We start from the raw sequence: 21,339 nt of genomic DNA, 5'->3' as shown, positions 1-21,339 counted from the left end.
CCATCATATTTACAGACTTTCTCAGTTCACAGTTAGCAATATCATTTTAAAGGCAAAACAATGTAAGGCAGTCTCACGTGTTACGGAGGAAAACAATTTAATCCAAATCCAATCCATTATAGGGAAGTTTAAGTTCAGATTATTAAAGACACTAATTGAAAATTACATTAGTTAACCAAACACTTTATAACAGCAACTGAACCTCTATGCTTAAAAAAAAAAAGTCACTATATAAAATCATTAAGTACTAGTTTAACAATCCCTTTAACAGATCATTTGAAAGGCTCAATTGTCTCCTCTGCAGTGCATGTTCGTGGTTTTTTGCAGTTTGCTTAAAAAATTATGTGCCTTTATTGTACTAAAGAAATTCCGAGAGAGAAGCACAACCTACTCATTGATGATAACAACACAACCATTTTTCACATTCCTCCCTTACAAAGTCTACCAGAGCCCTTTGAATTTATCCCAACTGCTATGAGCTTAGCTAATGACAAGAACGGAAACGTTTCTATCAGCTGGCTCAAAGTTTAGGTTACTTCTTACTTTGTTCAAGGCTAACCTATTAAAATGAGTGAGTGAGAACACATGTAACTTCAACAGGCATGTTCCTTAAAACGCCCCAATGTCATCTTAATTTTCACAATAACATAAATACATCATATAAAAATGTTTTCATCTTGCAAAGTACTTCTTTGTCAATCCCACAGAAGGCGAGGGCAACGTGCCTCCCTGGGTTTGTCTGGCAACCCTGCAGCTAGGTGGAACATAACTTTGAACAATACAAAGTTGTCCTAGACAAAGCAGCCTCCTGGAAACCACGTTCATCCACAAAATGTCAAATCTTTCCACCCGAAGAAAAATCAAAGTGGAACCAAAGTGGATCTACAGGAGAAGAAAGGAGAGTTCACTAGAGACAGGCAGAGCAAGTTTTAAAACCAGACTGCCAGAAGACACTTCGCACGCACACACAGTGAAAGCACTTCGTGGAGAAGACCACAGAAACGCTGTGGGCGACCGCTCTCACCAGCACTGGCCCAGGGCCCTCTGCTTCCACTTCACCCTGAGCTGCATCCTTGCGTTGCTGGGGGGATTCAATCACCAGCTCCTTCTTGACACTTCTACTACTTGTCCTGCATTTATCAGCCTGCATTCTCGGCTGAAAACGCCAAGTCAGAAAGTCTGCAACTGGGACAGCTGCGAGTCCCTGGCCGTGCAAGGCACAAGCATGCCACTGGCCCGAGCAAGGAGAGGAAGCTTCCCAAGCACAAGTGGTCAGCCTGCTGTCTGGGTCCACGGAGCCGGGGGGGTGGGAGGGCATGCCAGCAAGGGCCAGCCTCCAGGGGTGTTACTACTGCTCGGAGAATGGGAGGTTCCCACACGCCAGCCAAAGGAAAACAAACCCGAACTGTACAATACACAGTGTACTGTCTCTCTGATAAAGACCAGCCTCATTGTGTCTGTTCCACACGGCGTGGGCCAAATGGAGCCGAATCAAAATAGTACAGTGTTTAAAAGAAAATCAGTCACAGTTAGACTCTTTCATGATTACTTCAAATCTGAAGCTCCTGGGGTTGAAGAGACAGCTAGGTTGTCTGGGTGTTCTAAAATTCCTGTAGTTTCTTGATGCTTTCCTTCATGATACAGCTAAGCACCAAATGCTTGGCTGATGGGCAAAACAGGGAAGGCCAAAGAGTGAGGGGTCCCATAGCCTGCACCTCAGGGGTGTGGGTATAAGGAAAGAGTCCCTCCCCGCATGGCAGACCTCAGCACACGGAACTTGATTTACCTACTGTTTTATGCCAGAAAGACGAGGTCATCAAACAGTTTGATGGGATGCTACCTATCATGATAAATGCTTTTATTAGACAGAGTATTACTTTAGATCCATCAACAGGTGTGTTGGTAATGAGCCCTGGATGAGATACTGAAAGGATCACAGTAAAAATATAAGGTAGTGTCTCTCCCTTCTGTCACTCAAACACCAGAAATCCTGGGTGTGAATATTAATTGTGTAATAAGTCACCAGCATTCAACTAGGCTATTAAAAAAAATTAATAGTTTCTACAATAATTTTTTTAAAACTAGCCCATTTCTCAACCTTGGGTAATCTTTCAGGGTAAATATAAACTCACTTGCCAAATCTAGGTTCTAAAACAGTATGATATATGAATTTTAAAAGCCTATCTTCATAAAGTTACAAGAGGACCAAAAAGAAAAAGGAAAAACAAAACAAAAACCCAAAGAGCCTCAGTTACATAAATATAGAATTGAAGTAGCAGTTACATCAAAACTTAAGAATTACCCTATAAATCAGAGGCAAGAAAGTCTGAAGCCACACACTAAACAGACAGACTGAGCCTCAGTAAAGTACAGCATAACCAACAATTTGAACAACTTCTTGAAATGGCTTGCGAAGTGCTAAATAGCCCAATTCTGCCTCGATTCCCCATTTTCATTAAGTCACCAGCCGGTCAGGACTTTGAGCAAAATGCTATCCTATTTATTTGGTCAAAATTACTTACATTCTGTAAGTAATGAATAGGAGCTTAAAAGGTTATTTGTTGTATGAACACTACAAGTGCCCAGCATGGACAATTTATGGAATCTTTGTAACAACTAAGGAGGTAACAGGTTATCCCCATTTTACAGATGCAGAAACTGGTGCACAGAAGGGTTACACATGTGCAGAAGGTAACAGTGAGCAGTGGCAATATGGATCCAGTGTACACATTCTTAACCATGATACTATGAACCAGTTGTCTATTCTAATTATACCAACTGCTAAAAAACAAAATATGTAAAAGCTGCTGATCAGCAGCTAAAGGTGAAGGCAGTGTCTGGCTTTAATCAAGATAATTTAGTGAAGAGGAAAAAAGGTAAAAATGGCATAGCACAGTGCCAGGTACAGGTATTCATTTAAAGGGTAACTACTGTTACTGGTGTTATTCCCAGCTGAAGAAATTGGCCCTTATCTTAAATTCTGGACTTTGGCTGTGTGATCTAAAATGACAATTCCACCAACCTGTTGTGACAAGACATAAAAAAATGCTTCAGCAATTTCAAATCAACTGGTCTTTCTGGTTCACTGCCTGATTATGATAGCTACCTTCGAACAGTGATCTTGAACCCCTGCGTTCATGCCACAAACCTGGCATCTTCATCTTAAAGTTTTCCCATATTTTTCAAAATTTTAGCAATGAACTGATATTTCTTTTGTAATCAAGGAAAAAAACTTTAAATTGGCTCTGAGCTTCCAGGTAGCCAGGACGGACAGAGGTTAGGTTCGCTAATTCTTATCACCAAAAGGAGAAAACATACCAAGCTATAAGGCAAGAAAAAAAATTTTTTTTAATTTCTCACACAGAGATTTGCATAAAAAGGGACTGATTCATGTACTAGTTCCCAACATGTTTACAGGAAATGCAGCAGCAAAGTTCACACTGCTTTCTCACCACCATCTGAGAGCATTATACTTAAATCCTGGATAAAGGAAAGCAATTCTGAGAGCAAGATGGTCGTGTAATCTATCACCTCCAAAGGGTCCAACTTATGAGAGAAGGAAATTCTCAGGACGCAGAGGAATGGAGATACTATTCCAGATTTGCTGTTACACAGCTTCTCAGGCAATGTCAAGTGCTCTGGCTCTGCTCTCCTCATTTAGGACGACCAACACTTCAGAAGTCCGCCAGTCTAGGGGAGTCACATGGTACAGTATTTAATTCCAGAACCTAAACCTCCAAGTAGGATGTGGTTTCTCTAAAGGGTTCGTGAGACCCATGTCTGAGGACATGAGAGTGACATCTGGTCAGAGCAGTCACAAGAGGAAATGCCATCTTAGAAGGACGGGAAGTAGGTGGCCAAGGGTTCCTTTGCAGCATTTCAAAGAACAAGGTATTTCCTGGACCTCTGGATTCAAGTCCACCAACATTTACTGAGCTCCTACTATCTAGCAACCTCAAGTTCTTTCACATACTAACTTGTTCAACTCTTACAATAACAAAAACACCTATGAACATGTATTCAAGGTATGTAGAATTTTACTGTTTAAACAGAATGGAGTAAACCCTGTGGGGAAGAAGGATGGAATGAATGCTTCTGTATATGGGTTTCAGTTCTCAGGATTTAATATTCACACAAATTACTTATGAAATCTGTGTAGAAAATTTATGTAATTTTCCAAGAGCAATTTTTTACTGTAAGGAAGGCTAACTTTAGACTCTACAGCCCCCATTTTCCCCCTTCCACTATAAGATGAAGTTCCATCACATTCTGAAAAACAAGGAGCTTAAGACCCTCTGACCCAGGACTCCTACACATGCCTTAAGACTCAGTTTAAATGCCATCTTGATCCTCCTAGCCAGGATTGATTAGCTCCTCTTCTGTTAACCCTCTGGGCATTCCTTTTATTTACCCCTATTTTGGAGCTATTCACAGTCCACCTTTTATGAAGTTTATATGTGTCACACTCTTTGATGAGACGATAAATTCATGAGAGCAGGAACTATATCTTAACCACCTTTGCATCTCCAGTGTCTTAAGGACTGCAAGCACTCAAAACACGTCTGCTGAATTTAATGCTTATGTCAGTTCTGTGTCACTGCTTATCTTTATCTCTAAAGTAAAATTTAGTAGTTGTAGAAATATGCAAACTTTTTTTTTTTTTTTTTTTGAGAGTCAGAGAGAGAGGCAGAGGCAGAAGGAGAAGCAGGCTCCCCGCCTAGCAGGGAGCCCGATGCGGGACTCGATCCCAGGACCCTAGGATCATGACTTGAGCCGAAGGCAGAGGCTGAACCATCTGAGCCACCCAGGCGCCCCACATGCAAACATTTTCATTTGTTAATGGTCCACATTAAGGCAGAAGCATTCAACTCTTCATAAACTGAAACCCAATGGACCATTTACTAATAATTAAAATGCTCCTTTCTCCCAGCTAAGAAAATGTTATCCTGCAAAACTTGCTAGACATTTTTCAGACAAAGGTATACTTGCAAACAGTACAACTGAACCTTTAAAGAGTGTAAATAAAATTGTTTTTAGCAATGAGTTATATAAAATTTAAAACTGCATTTTGCTGCAGCTAATAATTATATAAGGAATAACCCATACAAGGAATAAATATCAATTACCTCAACAAAATTTTTCACTCTTAGGGACTCTTGCCATATCAGAAGGATATTTAAAACATAACAATTAACTTTACTTCAGCTCAGGTCATGATCCCGGGGTCCTGGGATCAAGCCCCACATCAGGCTCCCTGCTCCGCGGGAAGCCTGCTTCTCCCTCTCCCACTCCCCCTGCTTGTGTCCCCTCTCTCGCTGTGTCTCTCTCTGTCAAATAAATAAAAATCTTAAAAAAAAAAACACATAACAATTAACTTTAAAGGCAAATATATATGTATATATTTGTACTATATATAATATATATATTATGTGTTATATATTATATATATTTGTATATATATTAGTGCAGAGGCTTTAAATTCTATATATATATGCCTTTAAAGTACATGTAAAGTATATTTAAATAAAGTATATACATATAGAGACATACACACAATTTGAGATAGAGACTTAAATATATATTAAATATATGTATCTAAATATTAAATCTGTATATACATATGTATGTATATATACACATATATACTCCAAAGTAATCAGCTCTTTTCTCTTGGTCTGGGAAATGTGAAACAGTAAGTATAAATTATTAAGAAAAATTGCAAGAAGGAGCAAATGACTAAAGATTTTCCACAGTGTATTGTTATTAGTCAGCTTGCTAGCCAAAGAAAAAAAAAGGTGTCAGGAAAATGATCTGGCCTTCTGAGAAAAACAAAAATATAGAACACAGAAGGCACAAGAAGCAGCAAAACAGAACAGAACAGGATTAGAGGCTACAAATGCAGGGAGTGAAGTAATAAATAGTTTCGGTAGAGGAAGGATATAGTGACAAAAAGAGAAACAGATGTGGGGCAGGTAGAGGTGGGAGAGGAAAGGGTTTTCTGCATCAGACCCTTGAGGCCTCTTAGAAGAGTTAATATAAAAAAAAAATCTGATATAAAGTCTGATGCTCACCTCAATTTTTCTTGTCATCAGAGATTTAATCAAATGATCACAGAAATGGAATATGCATTATCATCTAGCCTAGTGGTTCATAACCTGGAATCCAAGGCTGAACTTGGGGGCAAATGGTCTGTGAACCCTCTAAAATTACATTCCAAATTTTGTGTGTGTTTGTGATTTTTTCTGAGGAGAGGGCCCTAGAGTTTAACACTCAGAGAAGGAGCCAAGGGACAATCACCCATTCACAGAATAAGTAAACAGGTTCAGAGAAATGAGCTAGAGAGCCAAGCAAATGCTGGGGACACAAAGCTCTTCACTTTAACAGGTTCAAATTCTATTTAAGTAGAGACAACAACAGAAATTTAAACACCAAGCACCGGTTAAATAAACAAGCCATTCGATGGCAATCAGCAGTCTACTCATTTGCTGAGTGATGGCCAAGTCTGCAAACCGGTCATTATATGAAACGTAATGTCAGATGCACAACCCAAGGCCAAGAGAGTATACCTCCAAAATAGGGCAAGTAAGATAACCAATACAAATTATGTTTTTTGAGAACTTTTAATGACACTGAGAAAATGCCCACAATAACATGCACATACAAGACTGAAAAAAATATGACTGCTGATTAACTCTGGTATGTGAGACTATTAGGAATTTTTTTTCTCTAAAATCTTACTTTCCAAATTTTCTTCAAAAGCACTTATTACTTCTACATTCAGGGGGAGAAAATGAATATGCTGTATTGCAAGATAATGGTATAGAAAAAGCTCACATCGAGGTTTTAGCCCCCACTATACCATTCAACTGCTGTGTGATAATAGAAAAATCACTTCACTTCTCTGGGTCCCACAAACTTCACCTATAAAACGAAGGACGTACACTAAAAAATCTTTCTAGCTCTACATGTCTACATGAACTATTAAAACTTCCCTTATTGATAAGATGTGGGGGAAACAAACCACCCCAATGGAATGATAAACATTTTAAAATCACATTTCCCCACTACACACAAAAGAAAAACACAAAGACCAAACTGTGGATCGATCTATTTCTAAATGTGTCAGATCCTCAATGGAAGATGTCCTAAATGTGGAGGATCCTCCTCTGGTGGAGCAGGGGCAGAGCTGAGAGGCTAAGAGATGACAAGGACTACAGGATGTTCTATGGCTGAGGAGGGGGAGCAGGGGGAGGCCGGCTGCCTTCTCTATACAGCTCTGGGGTAAGTAAGCTCACAGCACTGGGACAGCAGGGCATAGGCCCTAAAGAAGGCTCTGTTTTCAGATGAGGCAATTAAGATGGGAGAGTCCTTCCATTTCTAGAGACTGGAAAACAGGGACCAGAATGTCCACCATTACCATTCTAACTAGATTCTGTGCATTCCCAAGACCCAAGTGAATCATGGATGTGTCCCACTGTGTGTAGGAACACGGACTGCATGCAGCCACAAATGTTCCAGAAGCTTCTCCATTAAGACAGCCTCACCCCCCACCCATGACATTCCTTCTCCCTGCTTCCGTTTCTCTACAGCCTCCATCACCATCTGGCATTCTGTATTCTACTTTCCTATTTGTCTAATCCCAATTTAAAAAAAAAAAAGAAGAGAAGATACTCTGTGAGGGCAGAGATTTTTGTCTATTTTGTTTACTGCTCTATTCCCAGGTCCTAAAACAGGGTAGATGCTCAAAAAATATTTCTTGGATGAATTTACTGAAGAGTTAGGTTCTCCGAAGTGTGGATAGAGAGCTTTTATACTCTGCACACCAATAGTTTTTGTGTAAACTGTCAATTTACTTTAAACACAATAATGATAATTCAGCCAACAGTGTCAATGATTCCTGTTAGAGGTGGAAATTTACAAAGCAAAGGAAAACATAACGTGCCTGATTTTTCTCAGGAAACGAAACTCCCAGCCTGAATTACCAATGCCCCGCCAGCCACACAGCGTCAGCTCTGAGCACAGGGTCCACCCTGAAGGCACCACCCAGCACATTCGATCTCCCCCTGTCAGCTCTAAGCACTGCAGCAAGGGCAGGGGGTATGTGGTGTGTACACAGAAGGGAGTCCATAAATGTTTGCTTAGAGAATAAATGATGAAATTGCCTCACTTTGGTTTGATTCGTCACAGACCCATGCCTCACAGGAGTTGAAATGAAGGATTTTCTAACTTTCCTCACTACATGACAAGGGTTGAGGTTAAGGGCTAGGAAATGTATGCATGGTGAGAAAAACAACCAAAAGACTTTTTAAAAGCACTAAAGTTTTTCTTTCCATAAAACGCCCCATTCCATTGTAAACGGAAGACAAACGTCCATTCCTTCACTTGTCCCCATATCTACCTCCCAAAGCAACCTAATGAAAACCACAAATACCCACCCTCCAAGTTTATCGGTTCTGTAAAATCTTTGTGTATGTTAACATTACTTAAAGCATGTTCCATGAGTGTTGATAAGGTACAAAACTGGTGGACCCTCTTGACTTACAGATGATGGAGATGGGGACAAGCTGACAGGGGGCACAGGGCTGATCACTCCCAGGTGTCACAGTTCACTGCCATCAGCTACCTACCCTGGGGGCAGGAGAGAGGACCGGCCTCCAGGCAAAAGCCGGACACTTACTTCAGCAAAAAGGAAAACACCCCCAGGCTGCAAGGGGAAAGTCCATCAGGAGGAAACTTGGCAAAGTGAGTTGTGGAGTAACCCCTAGGACTTCTGGTTTAATTTAACTTGCATTTAAAAGACAATGACCATTTACAATCATACCAGTTCCCTAACAATAATTGGAAAGTCCCCGCTTTTAAAAAGCGGTAGATTATGTCCCCTCCATAAGATAAACTCATCAGCAGCAAAGATGATGTATCCCTTCTCATCCTGATGCCTAAAGGATGGTCTTCCACTTCTTCCAAGCTCATTGTGATGGATTTCCTATGTGAAATTAAGAGACTGCCAAGGAACAGGAAACAAAGACAGTTTTAGGGGGCGCAAACGTTATTCCTGGATGACACATCCTGACAAGTCAAACTTCCCCCATGAGTGCTTGTAAAAATATGGAACTCATCTAAATGAATTTCTTTGTAGATATGCTACACATAAAGGGACCAGAGCAGGAGACACAAACACAGTGTGTGGGGAGGGCCAATGCCAAGGAAGGCACCAAAGCCTGCCTCCTCTGCCCTGCCAAATCAAAACACACACATCACATAACTTGGAAACCGATGGTGGCAGTGGTGGTGACGGCGACGGTCATGGAGCTGTGGTCCTTTACTAAGGTTGTTGAACAGACCTGTAACTTCTGTTCCATTTCTGAAGTTTTATACAAGCAACACAAGGGGCTTCATCTGTCCCCTCTCAAACAAGGGGGAAAAAACTCTTCCAAGAAAAGTAATGGTTAAAAGGAAGAAGGTGATGTTTCATCAAGCTCTGAAAACTCGAACACCAGTGGCTGTGAATATTCTACTGCCCCTCCACAAAGAGGGGCCAGGTCTTAAAGTCCCTCTGTTGATTCAAAAATAGAAGGTAAAACAGGGATACCTGGGTGGCTCAGTCGGTTAAGCCTCTGCCTTCGGCTCAGGTCATGATCTCAGGGTCCTGGGATCGAGCCCCACATCAGGCTCCCAGCTCAGCGGGGAGCCTGCTTCTCCCTCTTGCTCTGACGCTCCCCCTGCTTGTGCGTGCTCTCTCTCTCTCAAGTGAATAAATAAAATCTTAAAAATAAATAAATGGTAAAATGAACACAAAACAAACAAGGTTTCCAATGAGCACTTAGGAGCCCTCCAGGCACACACTTCTTCCACTTATGCTTTGCCAAGACCTAAATCTATAAGTCAATACTTATCATTATTATTATTATTTTATAACTGTCACACAAGAATTTCAACACAGAAGAGGAAAGGGAAGAGCATGAGTGGCTTGGGGGATGGCAGAGGTGGGCAAAGAAAACACTGTCTGAGTCCCTACTATGTGCTCGGCCCTTAGCATATATCCTCATTTAATTCAGTTCAATTTAACCCCTATAATAGTAACACTATATTAGGCATTTTTGTTTGTAGAAACTGGTGTTCTTCTCAGGTAAATAACTTACCTTAACTTTGCATTGTTACTATGCTTCAAAATTAATCTTAAACCTAGTAACTATATAGATAATTTCATCTCCCTTTTGAACATATATCTCCTTAGGGGAGCCATTGAAATTTAATGTTAATAGCAGTTGTATCTGAAATATGGAACAAAGGCTATTATTTACCCTTCTTTCTACTTACCTATATTTTTAAAACGTTCCTTATAATAAGCATGAGTTACTTTAAACTAAACACATTTTTTAAAACCTTTTTAAAGCCATTTATTACTATTCGGGAAAATTTAAAAAATCATATAATGCATACAACTCCTCCAGGGGCAGGACTGGGGGGAGGTTGGTGAGGCAAACAACTCTGGAACAGAATTTAAGAGAGCACTAAAAACTCAGCAATCATGCTAGATGAAATTCAATGAAATTCTCCAGTAAAAATCAAAATTAATACCAAAAAAAGGCACAATAAACAAAACTTGAAATGAAGATGGGATCAGAATAAATGAATGTGATTGCCTCAGGCTCCAATATGGCTCCATTTAGCAAGGGCTTACTCTGTGCTGGGCACTGTGATACACTATATTTATTCCTCAGTCAACCCTAAGACAGGTACTCTTATTTTACAGATGAGGAAACTGAGGCACGAAAGTTAAGGAATTAGTCCAAGGTCACAAAACTGGTCCAAGGTCACAGAACTGGTACATGGCAAAATAACTTTAAACAACTTAAAGCAGGTTAATAAGAGGTCATTTTTACTTTCCTTCACCATAAAAATAAATCAACGTCTATGTTTAAAACAGGTCTACAAGGGGCACCTGGGTGGCTCAGTCGGTTAAGTGTCTGCCTTCGGCTCAGGTCATGATCCCAGGGTTCTGGGATCAAGGCCCTCCCCCTCTCCTCTCCCCCTTGTGCTCTCTCACTCCCTGTCAAATAAAAAAATAAAAAATCTTTAAAACGGGACTACAAGGGACACCTGGGTGGCTCAACCGTTAAGCGTCTGCCTTAGGCTCGGGTCATGATCCCAGAGTCTTGGGATCGAGCCCCACATCGGGCTCCCTGCTCTGCGGGAGGCCTGCTTCTCCCTCTCCCACTCCCCCTGCTCGTGTTCCCTCTCTCGCTATGTCTCTCTCTGTCAAATAAAATAAAATTAAAAAAAAAAAAACGGGTCTACAAGTGACCAGCCTGTCAGATAAAGATTTAAACTCAAGCTCAACATACATTCTTCTTCCTAAGATGATTAAGTAATACTGAGGCAATTTGGGCAAAGGACCAAAACCCCACTGTATTGAAATCTCTTTTATTTTATTTAATTGTTCATACAGAGGTGAAACCTCCTAATGGTTCAAAGTATGGAACAGAGTGAAGGAAAGGGAAAAGTTGAGGGCAAAGGCTTTCCTCTCATTTTAATTCCCCACAGGAAGGAAGTTAGAAACAAACGGTATGACCTGGAGATCTGGCTCCCAAAGCAGAGCAGTTTCTCCAGTGCTAAATTGGGATGACTCTCCAGTGACACCCCTTCCCCCTGTGGCCTCCGTGGTCTCCCCTGACCTCCTCACCACCACCTGCCCCACCTTAGGAACACAGACCACTGAGTGTCACCTCCAGAAATGCTGCCTGTTAATCTGGAATGTACCCTTACCACCTCCTGATCTTAACCTGTCAAATGCCTGCTGGCTTCTATATTATACAGATTCCAGAAACCACCCAAAACTTCTGCATTTGGAATCTTGAGCTATGTTTTTCACAGCACCCAGATGATACCTATGCTAGAGGCTTCCATCCACCTATGTCTGAGAATCACTGATCCTCATTTATTAACTTTAAAGAGACAAGAACACCGCAATGTTTAAACACAGATGCAATACAAGGAGACCTGACTATTGTCAAGCTAAGGCTGTTTTTGCCTCTAGCAAAGCATTAACATTAAGACAGTTGGAGGGCGCCTGGGTGGCTCAGTTGGTTAAGCAACTGCCTTCGGCTCAGGTCATGATCCTGGAGTACCTGGATCGAGTCCCACATTGGGCTCCCTGCTCAGCGGGGGGTCTGCTTCTCCCTCTGCCCTCTTCCCTCTCGTGCTCTCTGTCTCTCATTCTCTCTCAAATAAATAAATAAAATCTTAAAAAAAAAAAAAAGACAGTTGGAGTTTCCTGGAGGAAGGTTATACTCTGCCTGCCTTGAGTATTTGTCCATGGGCTGCAGGTTATAGGGAAATTTAATTTTATCGACATTTCCTTCTGCTTTTGTTCCCCACATCACCTATGCCAAATGCTTTCTCATCCATCTTTGTCTGAGAATCACTGATCCTAATTTATTAACTTAAAAGAGACAAGAACACCCACGATGTTAAAACGCGGATCCAATACAAGGGAACATGGATGGGTTCCCAGACATGTCTCTGCACAGGTATGACACAGACGACTGTACTTGGCTGCAGGTAAGGGGTGGCGTGAGGATGAGGCCAAAAAGCTCACATATTCTCCAAAGGATGGAACACACACTCTAGGCTTATCAAAACACTCATTAATGACTGATTATTTCTATTTAGTTGGACTTTGGGGGAAAACACAACTTTGTGGGTAGATTCTTCCACCAGAATTAACCTTCACCCACCTTCCTCCCTCCTTTTCCCCCCACCCCTGCCAAAATGAAATGCCTTTCAATCTTGAGCCAATAAGAAAGGACCTACAGAGCAGAACAAGCTTCGCACATCTCTCAATACTTCCAGTGGTGTGATCACATACTGAAACTGGATACCTCCCTAAAGAGAATATGGAACAAAACCCACCCTAGGGTTTTGTGGCCTAGCACCCTTTCACAAACACCTTGTTTGCCAACTCAGTTACAAGCTCTCATTCAAGTTCAAATTTGTGACCTTTATGGTTGCTAACTAAAAGCAATAAAGCAATCTATTTAGAGAAAGGCAACATGTATTTCTAAGGATTTCCTTTCTCCCCCCCATAAGAGGAATAAGATGCCAAAGTTACATCCTCCATATGTATCCTCCACAATTCACTGCAATTAAGCCAGTAATGGGAAAAAAAAAAAAAATCCTCACCCAATATTACAGGCTTAATGTGCTATTACTTTCCTTTTAAACGGAATCTCTTACTCAGATATGTACATTAGATTGATGACAACTTTCATGAGCCTTCCCAGTCTCTGATTTAAGACTTGAAGGCAGTAAAATAAACAAAAAATCTTAAAGAAGTTTTGTTTGGCAGCATTTTTAAATTGAGACTGTGTTAACACTTTTCCCAACATCTCATTTTGAAATAACTGTAGCATATTAATTCGGGGGAAACACAGGACTTCTAGATTTACTGCAATAAATTTAAATCAACCAAAAGTGTTGGAGGTCCAGCTCCCCAGACCTGATATGCCACCTCCAAGTCTCCACTTGTTTCGGGGACAAGTGCTCATCAAATGAGGACACCAAACTATCTGATAGTCAAGCTCTTTTCGGCTTAAACTTTCTGTAATTCAGTGATACGTATTACCACTGAGGCTAAGTGGGCTTACTCTGTCCTTCTGTGTGACACTAATTTTGTCATATGCTGTGTGACCCAGCATTCACCACATAAGAGAATTTTCTTAGGAACATTCACTAAAGTAGTTAATGGAACGCTCTCCATATTTACTCATTAATCCATTTGTGAATGAGCTGATTCATGCATTAACTCTCCTGCCTGCTCCATCAATCAATCGCTCAGCAGGCATTTCGAAACCACGGGGCTTGGTACAGGACTGAGGTAAGGAACACACAATCCAATGGGGGACCAAGGTGAAGAGTTGTAAGCAAGTAACTTCAATACCACGAGTGGCAAAAGAAACAGACTACCCTTGTATTGTCCAGTATGCTAGCCACTGGTCGCATGGGGCTACTGAGCATTTGACATGTCACTGGTCAAACTGAGATAAGCTCTACATATAAAATACACTCTGGATTTCAAAGGCTTTGTATCAAAAAAAAAAAAAAAAGAATGTAAAATATCCTATTCATAAGTTTTTACTGATTACATGTTAAATTATACTTTGAATATACTGGGTTAAATAAAACATTATTAAAATTAATTTCAGGGGCGCCTGGGTGGCTCAGTTGGTTAAGCGACTGCCTTCAGCTCAGGTCATGATCTCAGGGTCCTGGGATCGAGCCCCGCATCGGGCTTCCTGCTCGGCAGGAAGCCTGCTTCTCCCTCTCCCACCCCCCCTGCTTGTGTTCCCTCTCTCACTGTCTCTCTCTGTGTCAAATAAATAAATAAAATCTTTAAAAAAAATAATAATAATTTCACCTGTTTCTTTTTACTGTTTTTTACCTGTAAAATTGCATATGTGACTGGCATTATATTTTTATTGGACACTGCTGGGCTAGATGCTCCCCAGTCCTGGGTTCTCTTGCTGGGCAGACACAAAGACCATACTTCCCAATCTCCTCAGCAATTAGGGTGAAACTCTGTGATTGGGTTCTGGCCAAAGGAATATAAGAAATATGAGGGAGCAAAGTCTAGGTGCAGTTATGAAACAAAGTGCACAACTGTACCAACTCGCTCTCTCTCCTTGTGGGCCCACTGAAAGCAGATTCCACAGGAGGCCCTACGCCATGGAGAAGCCATTGATGCGGAGCCACAGATTCCTGAATCATCACACAGAAGACCACTCAACGTATATCCAATGGGACCTTGTTACAAGTGAGAAATAAATAAATACAGTATTAAGCTACTGCCATTTGGTTACAGGAAAAGTTGAGGGATGACTACCTGCTCAAGAATTCTCAGGATACGCTTCAGAGGTGAGGTGCATGCGATGGTGCAGAAACGTGTGGTTCTCAAACTCCATGGGGTCAGAATCACTCAGAGAGTGATGGAGTTAAGGAAGAAGACCGTGTCAGTGTTGGTCCTCCTCCAGGGCTGAGGAGCTATGGCAGCCTCCCTGCCCCACGGGCTCCCTCCCAGGCAGCGGGTCGGGAGGGCAGCTGAGCATCTGCAGCTCTAGCAGCTCTAGCCGGGGCTGATGCCGTGCCGCTCGTCTGGGGACACACCTTGAAACCCAGGGTCTTAAAGGATAAGCAAGGGCGCCTGGGTGGCTCAGTTGGTTAAGTGACTGCCTTCGGCTCAGGTCATGATCCTGGAGTCCTGGGATCAAGTCCCGCATCGGGCTCCCTGCTCGGCGGGGAGTCTGCTTCGTCCTCTGACCCTATCCCCTCTCATGTGTTCTCTCTCTCTCATTCTCTCTTTCTCAAGTAAATAAATAAAATCTTTAAAAAAAAAAAAAAAGGATAAGCAAGACTTTGTCAAGCAGTGAAGAGAACAAGAGGCATTCAAGGGAAAGGAACCACATATGTAGAAAGGTCTGGAGGGTTGGAGGAGCATGATGTGTTGGGGAACAGTAAGACTTGCAGCAAAGAATCATCATAGGGCCTGGCAAACAAGTGAGGGGATGGGGGAGGAAAAAACCCAGAAAAGTAGAGACTTACATTCAGCAGTTGGGAGTTTGAATTCTCCCTCCTCAATAACTTTAAAGCAGAACTTTCCTTTCTACAGCATATACAATAATAAAAATAATTAAAGTAAATATGAGTATCTGCTAATACTTCAATTTCCTACAAAATTCCCAGGGAAATGACAGGGGCACAGTACAGTAATTTGACCACTGTGGGCCAAGCGTGAGACTCCAAAATCCTAATTCTTGGGTCAACCACCTAGTTATTATAATCTTGTTATGTGACCTGAGAATTGATGTAACCACTGTGTAGCTGCCGTTTTTGTGCTCTCAGCAGAGGGCCATTTGCCTTTGACCTACTTTACAGAAACCTTTGGGAGATTAGATGTGGAAATTAAAAAAAAAAAACTTGTGTTATAGGAAAAGGTATATAATTTACATGCAAAGAGTGTCTATTATTTTAACCAGGCACTACTCAACCTGGTAAAATGCAAATGACTATCTTGGAGAGAAGCAACCAGAACTGACCAACAACATGGAGGAAGGCAGGGACCATGAGGAACAACATAACTCCACTAGGAATCCTTTCCATTGGTACAATTCTTTTTTTTTTTTTTAAGTTTTTTTTTTTAATTTATTCATCTGAGAGAGAGAGAGAGAGAGCACAAGCTGGGGGAGCAGCAGAGGGAGAGGGAGAAGCAGACTCCCCACTGTGCAGGGAGCCCAATGCGGGGCTCGATCCCAGGACCCTGAGATCATGACTTGAGCCGAAGGCAGACGCTTAACCAACTGAGCCACCCAGGCACCCCCTGTAGTACAATTCTAAGTACCCTCCTTTCCATATTCAAGACAGACAAAAAAAAAAAAAAAAAAACAGTTCCTAACTCACTCAACTGGATTAAAAGCCAAATGTTGGCACCCTCTGAGCAGCTATAAAATATGGTGGTGGAAGAGACAACCTCTTAAATCACTGTATGTACTGCATCCAAATGAATGCTGAGGAAAAGATTTTAGTTTTTCTTTCTAACAGTGCAAGGAGGAAGAGTTCTGTTTGAGCTAAATATATTCTTTACTCAATATAGAAATCTAATGGTTCCTTTGCGATCATTCAGAGGGGGGAAAAGTGATTAAAAGTTTGTTAAAAAAACAGTTTATTAAATGTTTCCTCTCACTGTAGTTAGAATTAGATGAATAATACATGGAATTTGCTTATGTCAAAACTGCAAGGGAGTCAACTGCTTTTACCTCGAAGAGAAAAGAAGTATGGTATTACTTTCAGCAATATTCCTTAATACCATCAAGCTCAATATGAGAAGATACCTCCTTTTTTGACACCCTTAATTCACAACTTTGTCAAAAAAGTTTCACACATATTGTCAACTTATTTTTATCAGGGCACTGTCATAGGTCTCCAATATCTGTTGTGCCAAGTAACAAATACTAAAATATAAAACCCAAATAACATTAACCACTACCAATGTTTCATAGTTATTTAAAATACACACCCAAACATACTTGAAACTAGAAATGACAATCTTAGAATTTTTTTTTAAGATTTTATTATAGGGAAATATATTTCCGTGTGTGTGTGTGTGTGTGTATTATTTGAAAAAGAGAGAGACAGGGATAGCAAGAGAGAACACGAGCAGGGAGGAGAGAGAGAGATGCAGGCTTCCCGCTGAGCAGGGAGCCCGATGCAGGGCTCGATCCCAGGACCCTGGGATCATGACCTGAGCCGAAGGCAGCCACTTAACCGACTGAGCCACCCAGGGGCCCCAAAATCTTAGAATTTTTTCAAAAGCTTTTATATCTTGGAGTACCTGGGTGACTCAGTTCGTTGAGCGTCCGACTCTTGGTTTCGGCTCAGGTCATGATCTCACAGTCATGAGATCGAGCCCTGCATCAGGCTCCACACTGAGTGTGGAGTCTACTTGAGATAGTCTATCTCTACCTCTCCCTTTGCCCCTCTCCCCACTCACGCACATTCTCTCTCTCCTCTCTCTCTCTAAAGAAATACATCTTCAAAAAAATTTTTTTAATCTTTAAGAGCTCATTGTATTTTCCTTATTTTCCTCATTTCTGCACAGGTCAGGAACAGCTGTGTCATGATGTGAGGACGAGTACTTGGGAACCTAGGAGGGAAGCAATCAAATGCTCATAGGAGTTCATGGGTGATCACCTAGCTCCTTGCAAAGGGGGGTTTGTGTTGGCTTTAAAAGTAAAATTAAGGAAGCTTCCAGGTTGGTGAATATGTGGAGAGGTGTGGAGAATGGCAGGCTGGAAGACAGCATGGAAGCTCCATACCCCTTTCCCTGTAGCTTGCCCTTCCCCATAACCTTGCCCTGTACATCTTTTCCATCTGGCCATTCCTGAGTTCAGATGCTGGAAAGGGTGAAGCCATATATTGCTGACACCACTCTTGCTTTTGGAACCTAACAAGAATAGAAGCCTGCAAACCTGAGTGGCCTCACCCTGGGAGACATTTTCGTATGACCTGCTGATGGACTGGACAGTTATTGATGACTGAATGAGATTCTAGTAATGTGCCAGGATCCTTTCACCTTTAGGAATGTTTTCTTACAAGCGTTCCTTGTTCGAAGCCCAGGGAGTGGACTGTGATACTGTTATTTATAATAAGAAATATATATTCGGTCTTTGTCCCCTTTCTGGCACAGAGCTCCTACAAACATAAAAATAAAAAAATAATTAAGAATTGGATTGGTGCTGGGGCGCCTGGCTCGCTGAGTCGGTTAAGCGTCCGACTCTTGATTTTGGCTCAGATCATGATCTCAGAGTTGTGGGATTGAGCCCTGCACTGCGCTCCATGCTCAGCTTGGAGCCTGCTTAAGATTCTCTCTCTGCCTCTCCCTCTGCCCCTCCCTACCCGCTCTCACTCACTCTCTCCTCTCTAAAAAAATAAAAATTAAAAAAAAAATGGATTGGTGCTTCAACATTAAATTTAAAAAAATCAGTGAACCCCAGACTTCACTGACTTCAGAAACATCCAAAACGAAATGCCCAAGGCAGGTGAAGGGCTGTTGGCATGAGTCTCAATAGAAGCTGGGGTGTGCACACCATCTCCCAGATGGAAACTCTGATAGAGACAGGCACCTGCTTCTGCCAACCTCGGGCATGTTTGGAGCACTTACCCTTCGAACTACAGACTGAACCCAAAGCATCAGATATTCTAATCTAGTGGTTCTCAAATGGGGGCAATTTTGCTCTCCTCTGGAGGACACGCGGGAGTATCCAGAGACATTTTTGGTTCTCACGTCTTGTGGAAGAGGGGGTTGATACTGGCATCCAGTCGGTACAGGCCAGGGATTCTGCTGAATATCCTACAGTGCTCAAGTCAGCCCCTATAGCAATGAATTATCCAGCCCAAAATGTTGATAGTGCTGAGACTAGGAAACCCTGCACCAATTCTCTCAGAGGAATTACTTCTCAAATGTAGACCTTCTTCTGCAACAAGAAAACCTGTGTCCCAAGTTCAGTATATTCATCCTAGCATCACATTTTTATATAATCATAATTAGATTACTTATAATCATATGTATGTTATAATATTATATATATACATTATATATATACACACATAAATACTGACAACTAGGTCCCTGATCAAAATCAATTATCCTTGTTCCTTCCTCCCAACTGTGCGCCTGATACGATAATGTCTTTTCTTTCTATGTATCAAATGGTAGTTCCTTTTCCCTGTTCTCTCCATACCTTCTTTTGCATGACTTCTGGGAAAGAACTAGGAACATGCTTAGCAAAAATCCAGACCTTATACACGGTAACTGATTCTTCATTTCAAAAATATATAATTATTACATTTTAGAATAGTATATTCTAGAAGCCCAACAATATTAAACACTGTTTCATGTTTTTGTTCACTTTAAATCATAAACAAGTATAAAACCGTAAGAAGTTAGTGAGGTATGGTTGCTATCACTTTACAAAGAGGAAACTGTGTAAATGACCTAGGGTGTTCTAACAAAATGTATGCACTGAAAAAAAAAAGTCACTAGAATCTGAATCATGCTGTTAGAAGTCTATCTGCTAGATGGGCAATGGTCATCTACCATGGGGGTCAATGTGCAGGTCACCATCAAGGACACCAAGTCCAACCACGACAGAAACATCTTTTCCCAGGGGGACCTTTATCTGTGGACATTATATTAATATCATTCATTCATATAAAGCTAATGCCACAGTAGAACGTTACAGGGGTTCATCATATATGCCACCAAGTAGGCTAGGAGAAAGGAGATCAGGGGGACCTGTTGACTGCCCAGGGTTTCTACAAGCAGACCCTGAGCTCACAATGGAATCATCCAGAAAGCAACCAGCAACAGAATTACACTAGAAGGAAAGGAGAAGATGCTTAACCAATCTGGGGTAAATAAAGCCTTCTCTAAGGAGATACTCTTAAGCTGTGGCTAGGAGGAAGAGTCAATTCGAACAAAGAATGGCTGAATTAGTATGAATTGGGGGTGAGTGTATGCAAAGGCTCTGGGGGATAAAAGAGCTTGCCCCTTTTGGGGAGCTGAAAACCACTCAGTTTTAGTGCACAGGTCCAGGGGAGAACAGCACATGCTGAACCTGGTAGGGTAAGCAAAGTGCAGATACACTGATAGATGTATTAAGGATTTTGTGTTTTAGCCTGAGCTAAATGGGAAACCATTAAAGGGTTTTAAGCAGAAAATGTCATGTGGCCATAGGAGCACGGAGGTGAGAACTGAGTTTCAGATGCAGATATGGTAGGAGACCATGAATCGGCACATAGTAGTTAAAACAATCAAAATGAATGACATCATCTAAGAAGAAGATGCTCGCCCAGGACAGAGGCTTGAGCAACACAGGCGACAGTAATAATCGTTATACCCCGTTCTCACCCACACCGTATCCACGGTGCAAACCAACACTACTGCGACAGTAGTCACACATCTTTTTCCAGATCCTGAGTATTGACGGCAATTCACCTATAGCTGACTTACACCTTCTAAAATCATCCTAAGCTAAGATCAAGACTAATATTACCTAGTTACTTAACTTTACATCTATTTCTACCCCATACTCCAACTGGACTTGCTTTATAGTTCCTTAATGATCTATACATATTCCAACAATCTATTTCAAAATCAAAGAATTTCTGACTTGGAAGAGATCATCTAATGCAAATCTTCCTTTCCACAAGAGGAAAGGGTAGCTCATTCAGCAAGCTGGACAAGGTCTGTCCACTCTGGTCTCAAGCTGTTGTGTTACAGACGGGTGACTATGACCACACTGCCTAATTTCCAATGTAAATTTTTTTATGTTTTATCGTAATAATAACTTGGAAATAAATTGCACTGCCAGTGGTAAAGCTAACAGCACAAACATTCCACCAAAAAATGTTTGCGTGTTCTGAAACCCAAAGAAACTCCATCTATGCTAAGCCCAACCTATACCCATTTCTCAGATGGCTTAACAGAAAGAAAATAAGAAAAGTTTTGTGCTCCCCTTTCTACAATCTCTGAACAGGAAAAGAGGCTGGCACAGGGCACTTACTCTAGAATACACCTGCTTAAGGTGGGGAGGTGGAGGAGGGGGTTCTGCCCATGCTGCCTGAGATGCCACACATCCGGGTAACTCAGGGAACAGACCGCAAACTCACTTAACTGAGGCCCCCCCACGGGTGATTCCACACTCCCAACTTGTTACACAGGCAGCCTCCCCTCCTCTGCCATCCTCCATCACCCTCTCAACCCTCCCATCCACCAGGCCCACCTCT

At 41.6% G+C, this 21,339-nt stretch overlaps 1 protein-coding gene across 9 annotated transcripts in view; it reads right to left on the bottom strand.

Annotated features, from left to right (window-relative positions):
- The window catches only part of DOCK9 (dedicator of cytokinesis 9), a 326,271-nt gene that overhangs the window by 223,800 nt on the left and 81,132 nt on the right, over positions 1–21,339 (bottom strand). For 2 of the 9 annotated variants that reach the window (XR_010409934.1, XM_045869644.3), the window contains exon 1: positions 1,025–1,290. The exons of 3 other annotated variants lie outside the window; for them this stretch is intronic. Coding sequence is in view for 5 of the 6 variants with exons in the window: in XM_045869644.3 (XP_045725600.1) it covers positions 1,025–1,150 (126 nt within the window). In the remaining variant the exon portion in view is untranslated. Of the gene's footprint in view, positions 1–1,024; positions 1,291–21,339 lie in introns of those variants that run through there. 4 more of the 9 variants (XM_045869639.2, XM_045869640.3, XM_045869643.2 and 1 more) reach the window with 2 other exon arrangements.

Source organism: Mirounga angustirostris, unplaced genomic scaffold (assembly GCF_029215605.1).
Source record: "Mirounga angustirostris isolate CCGP_5_RB_7025 unplaced genomic scaffold, mMirAng1.0.hap1 SCAF_3, whole genome shotgun sequence".
Lineage (NCBI taxonomy): Eukaryota > Metazoa > Chordata > Mammalia > Carnivora > Phocidae > Mirounga > Mirounga angustirostris.
This window is presented reverse-complemented; position numbering and strand designations above follow the sequence as displayed.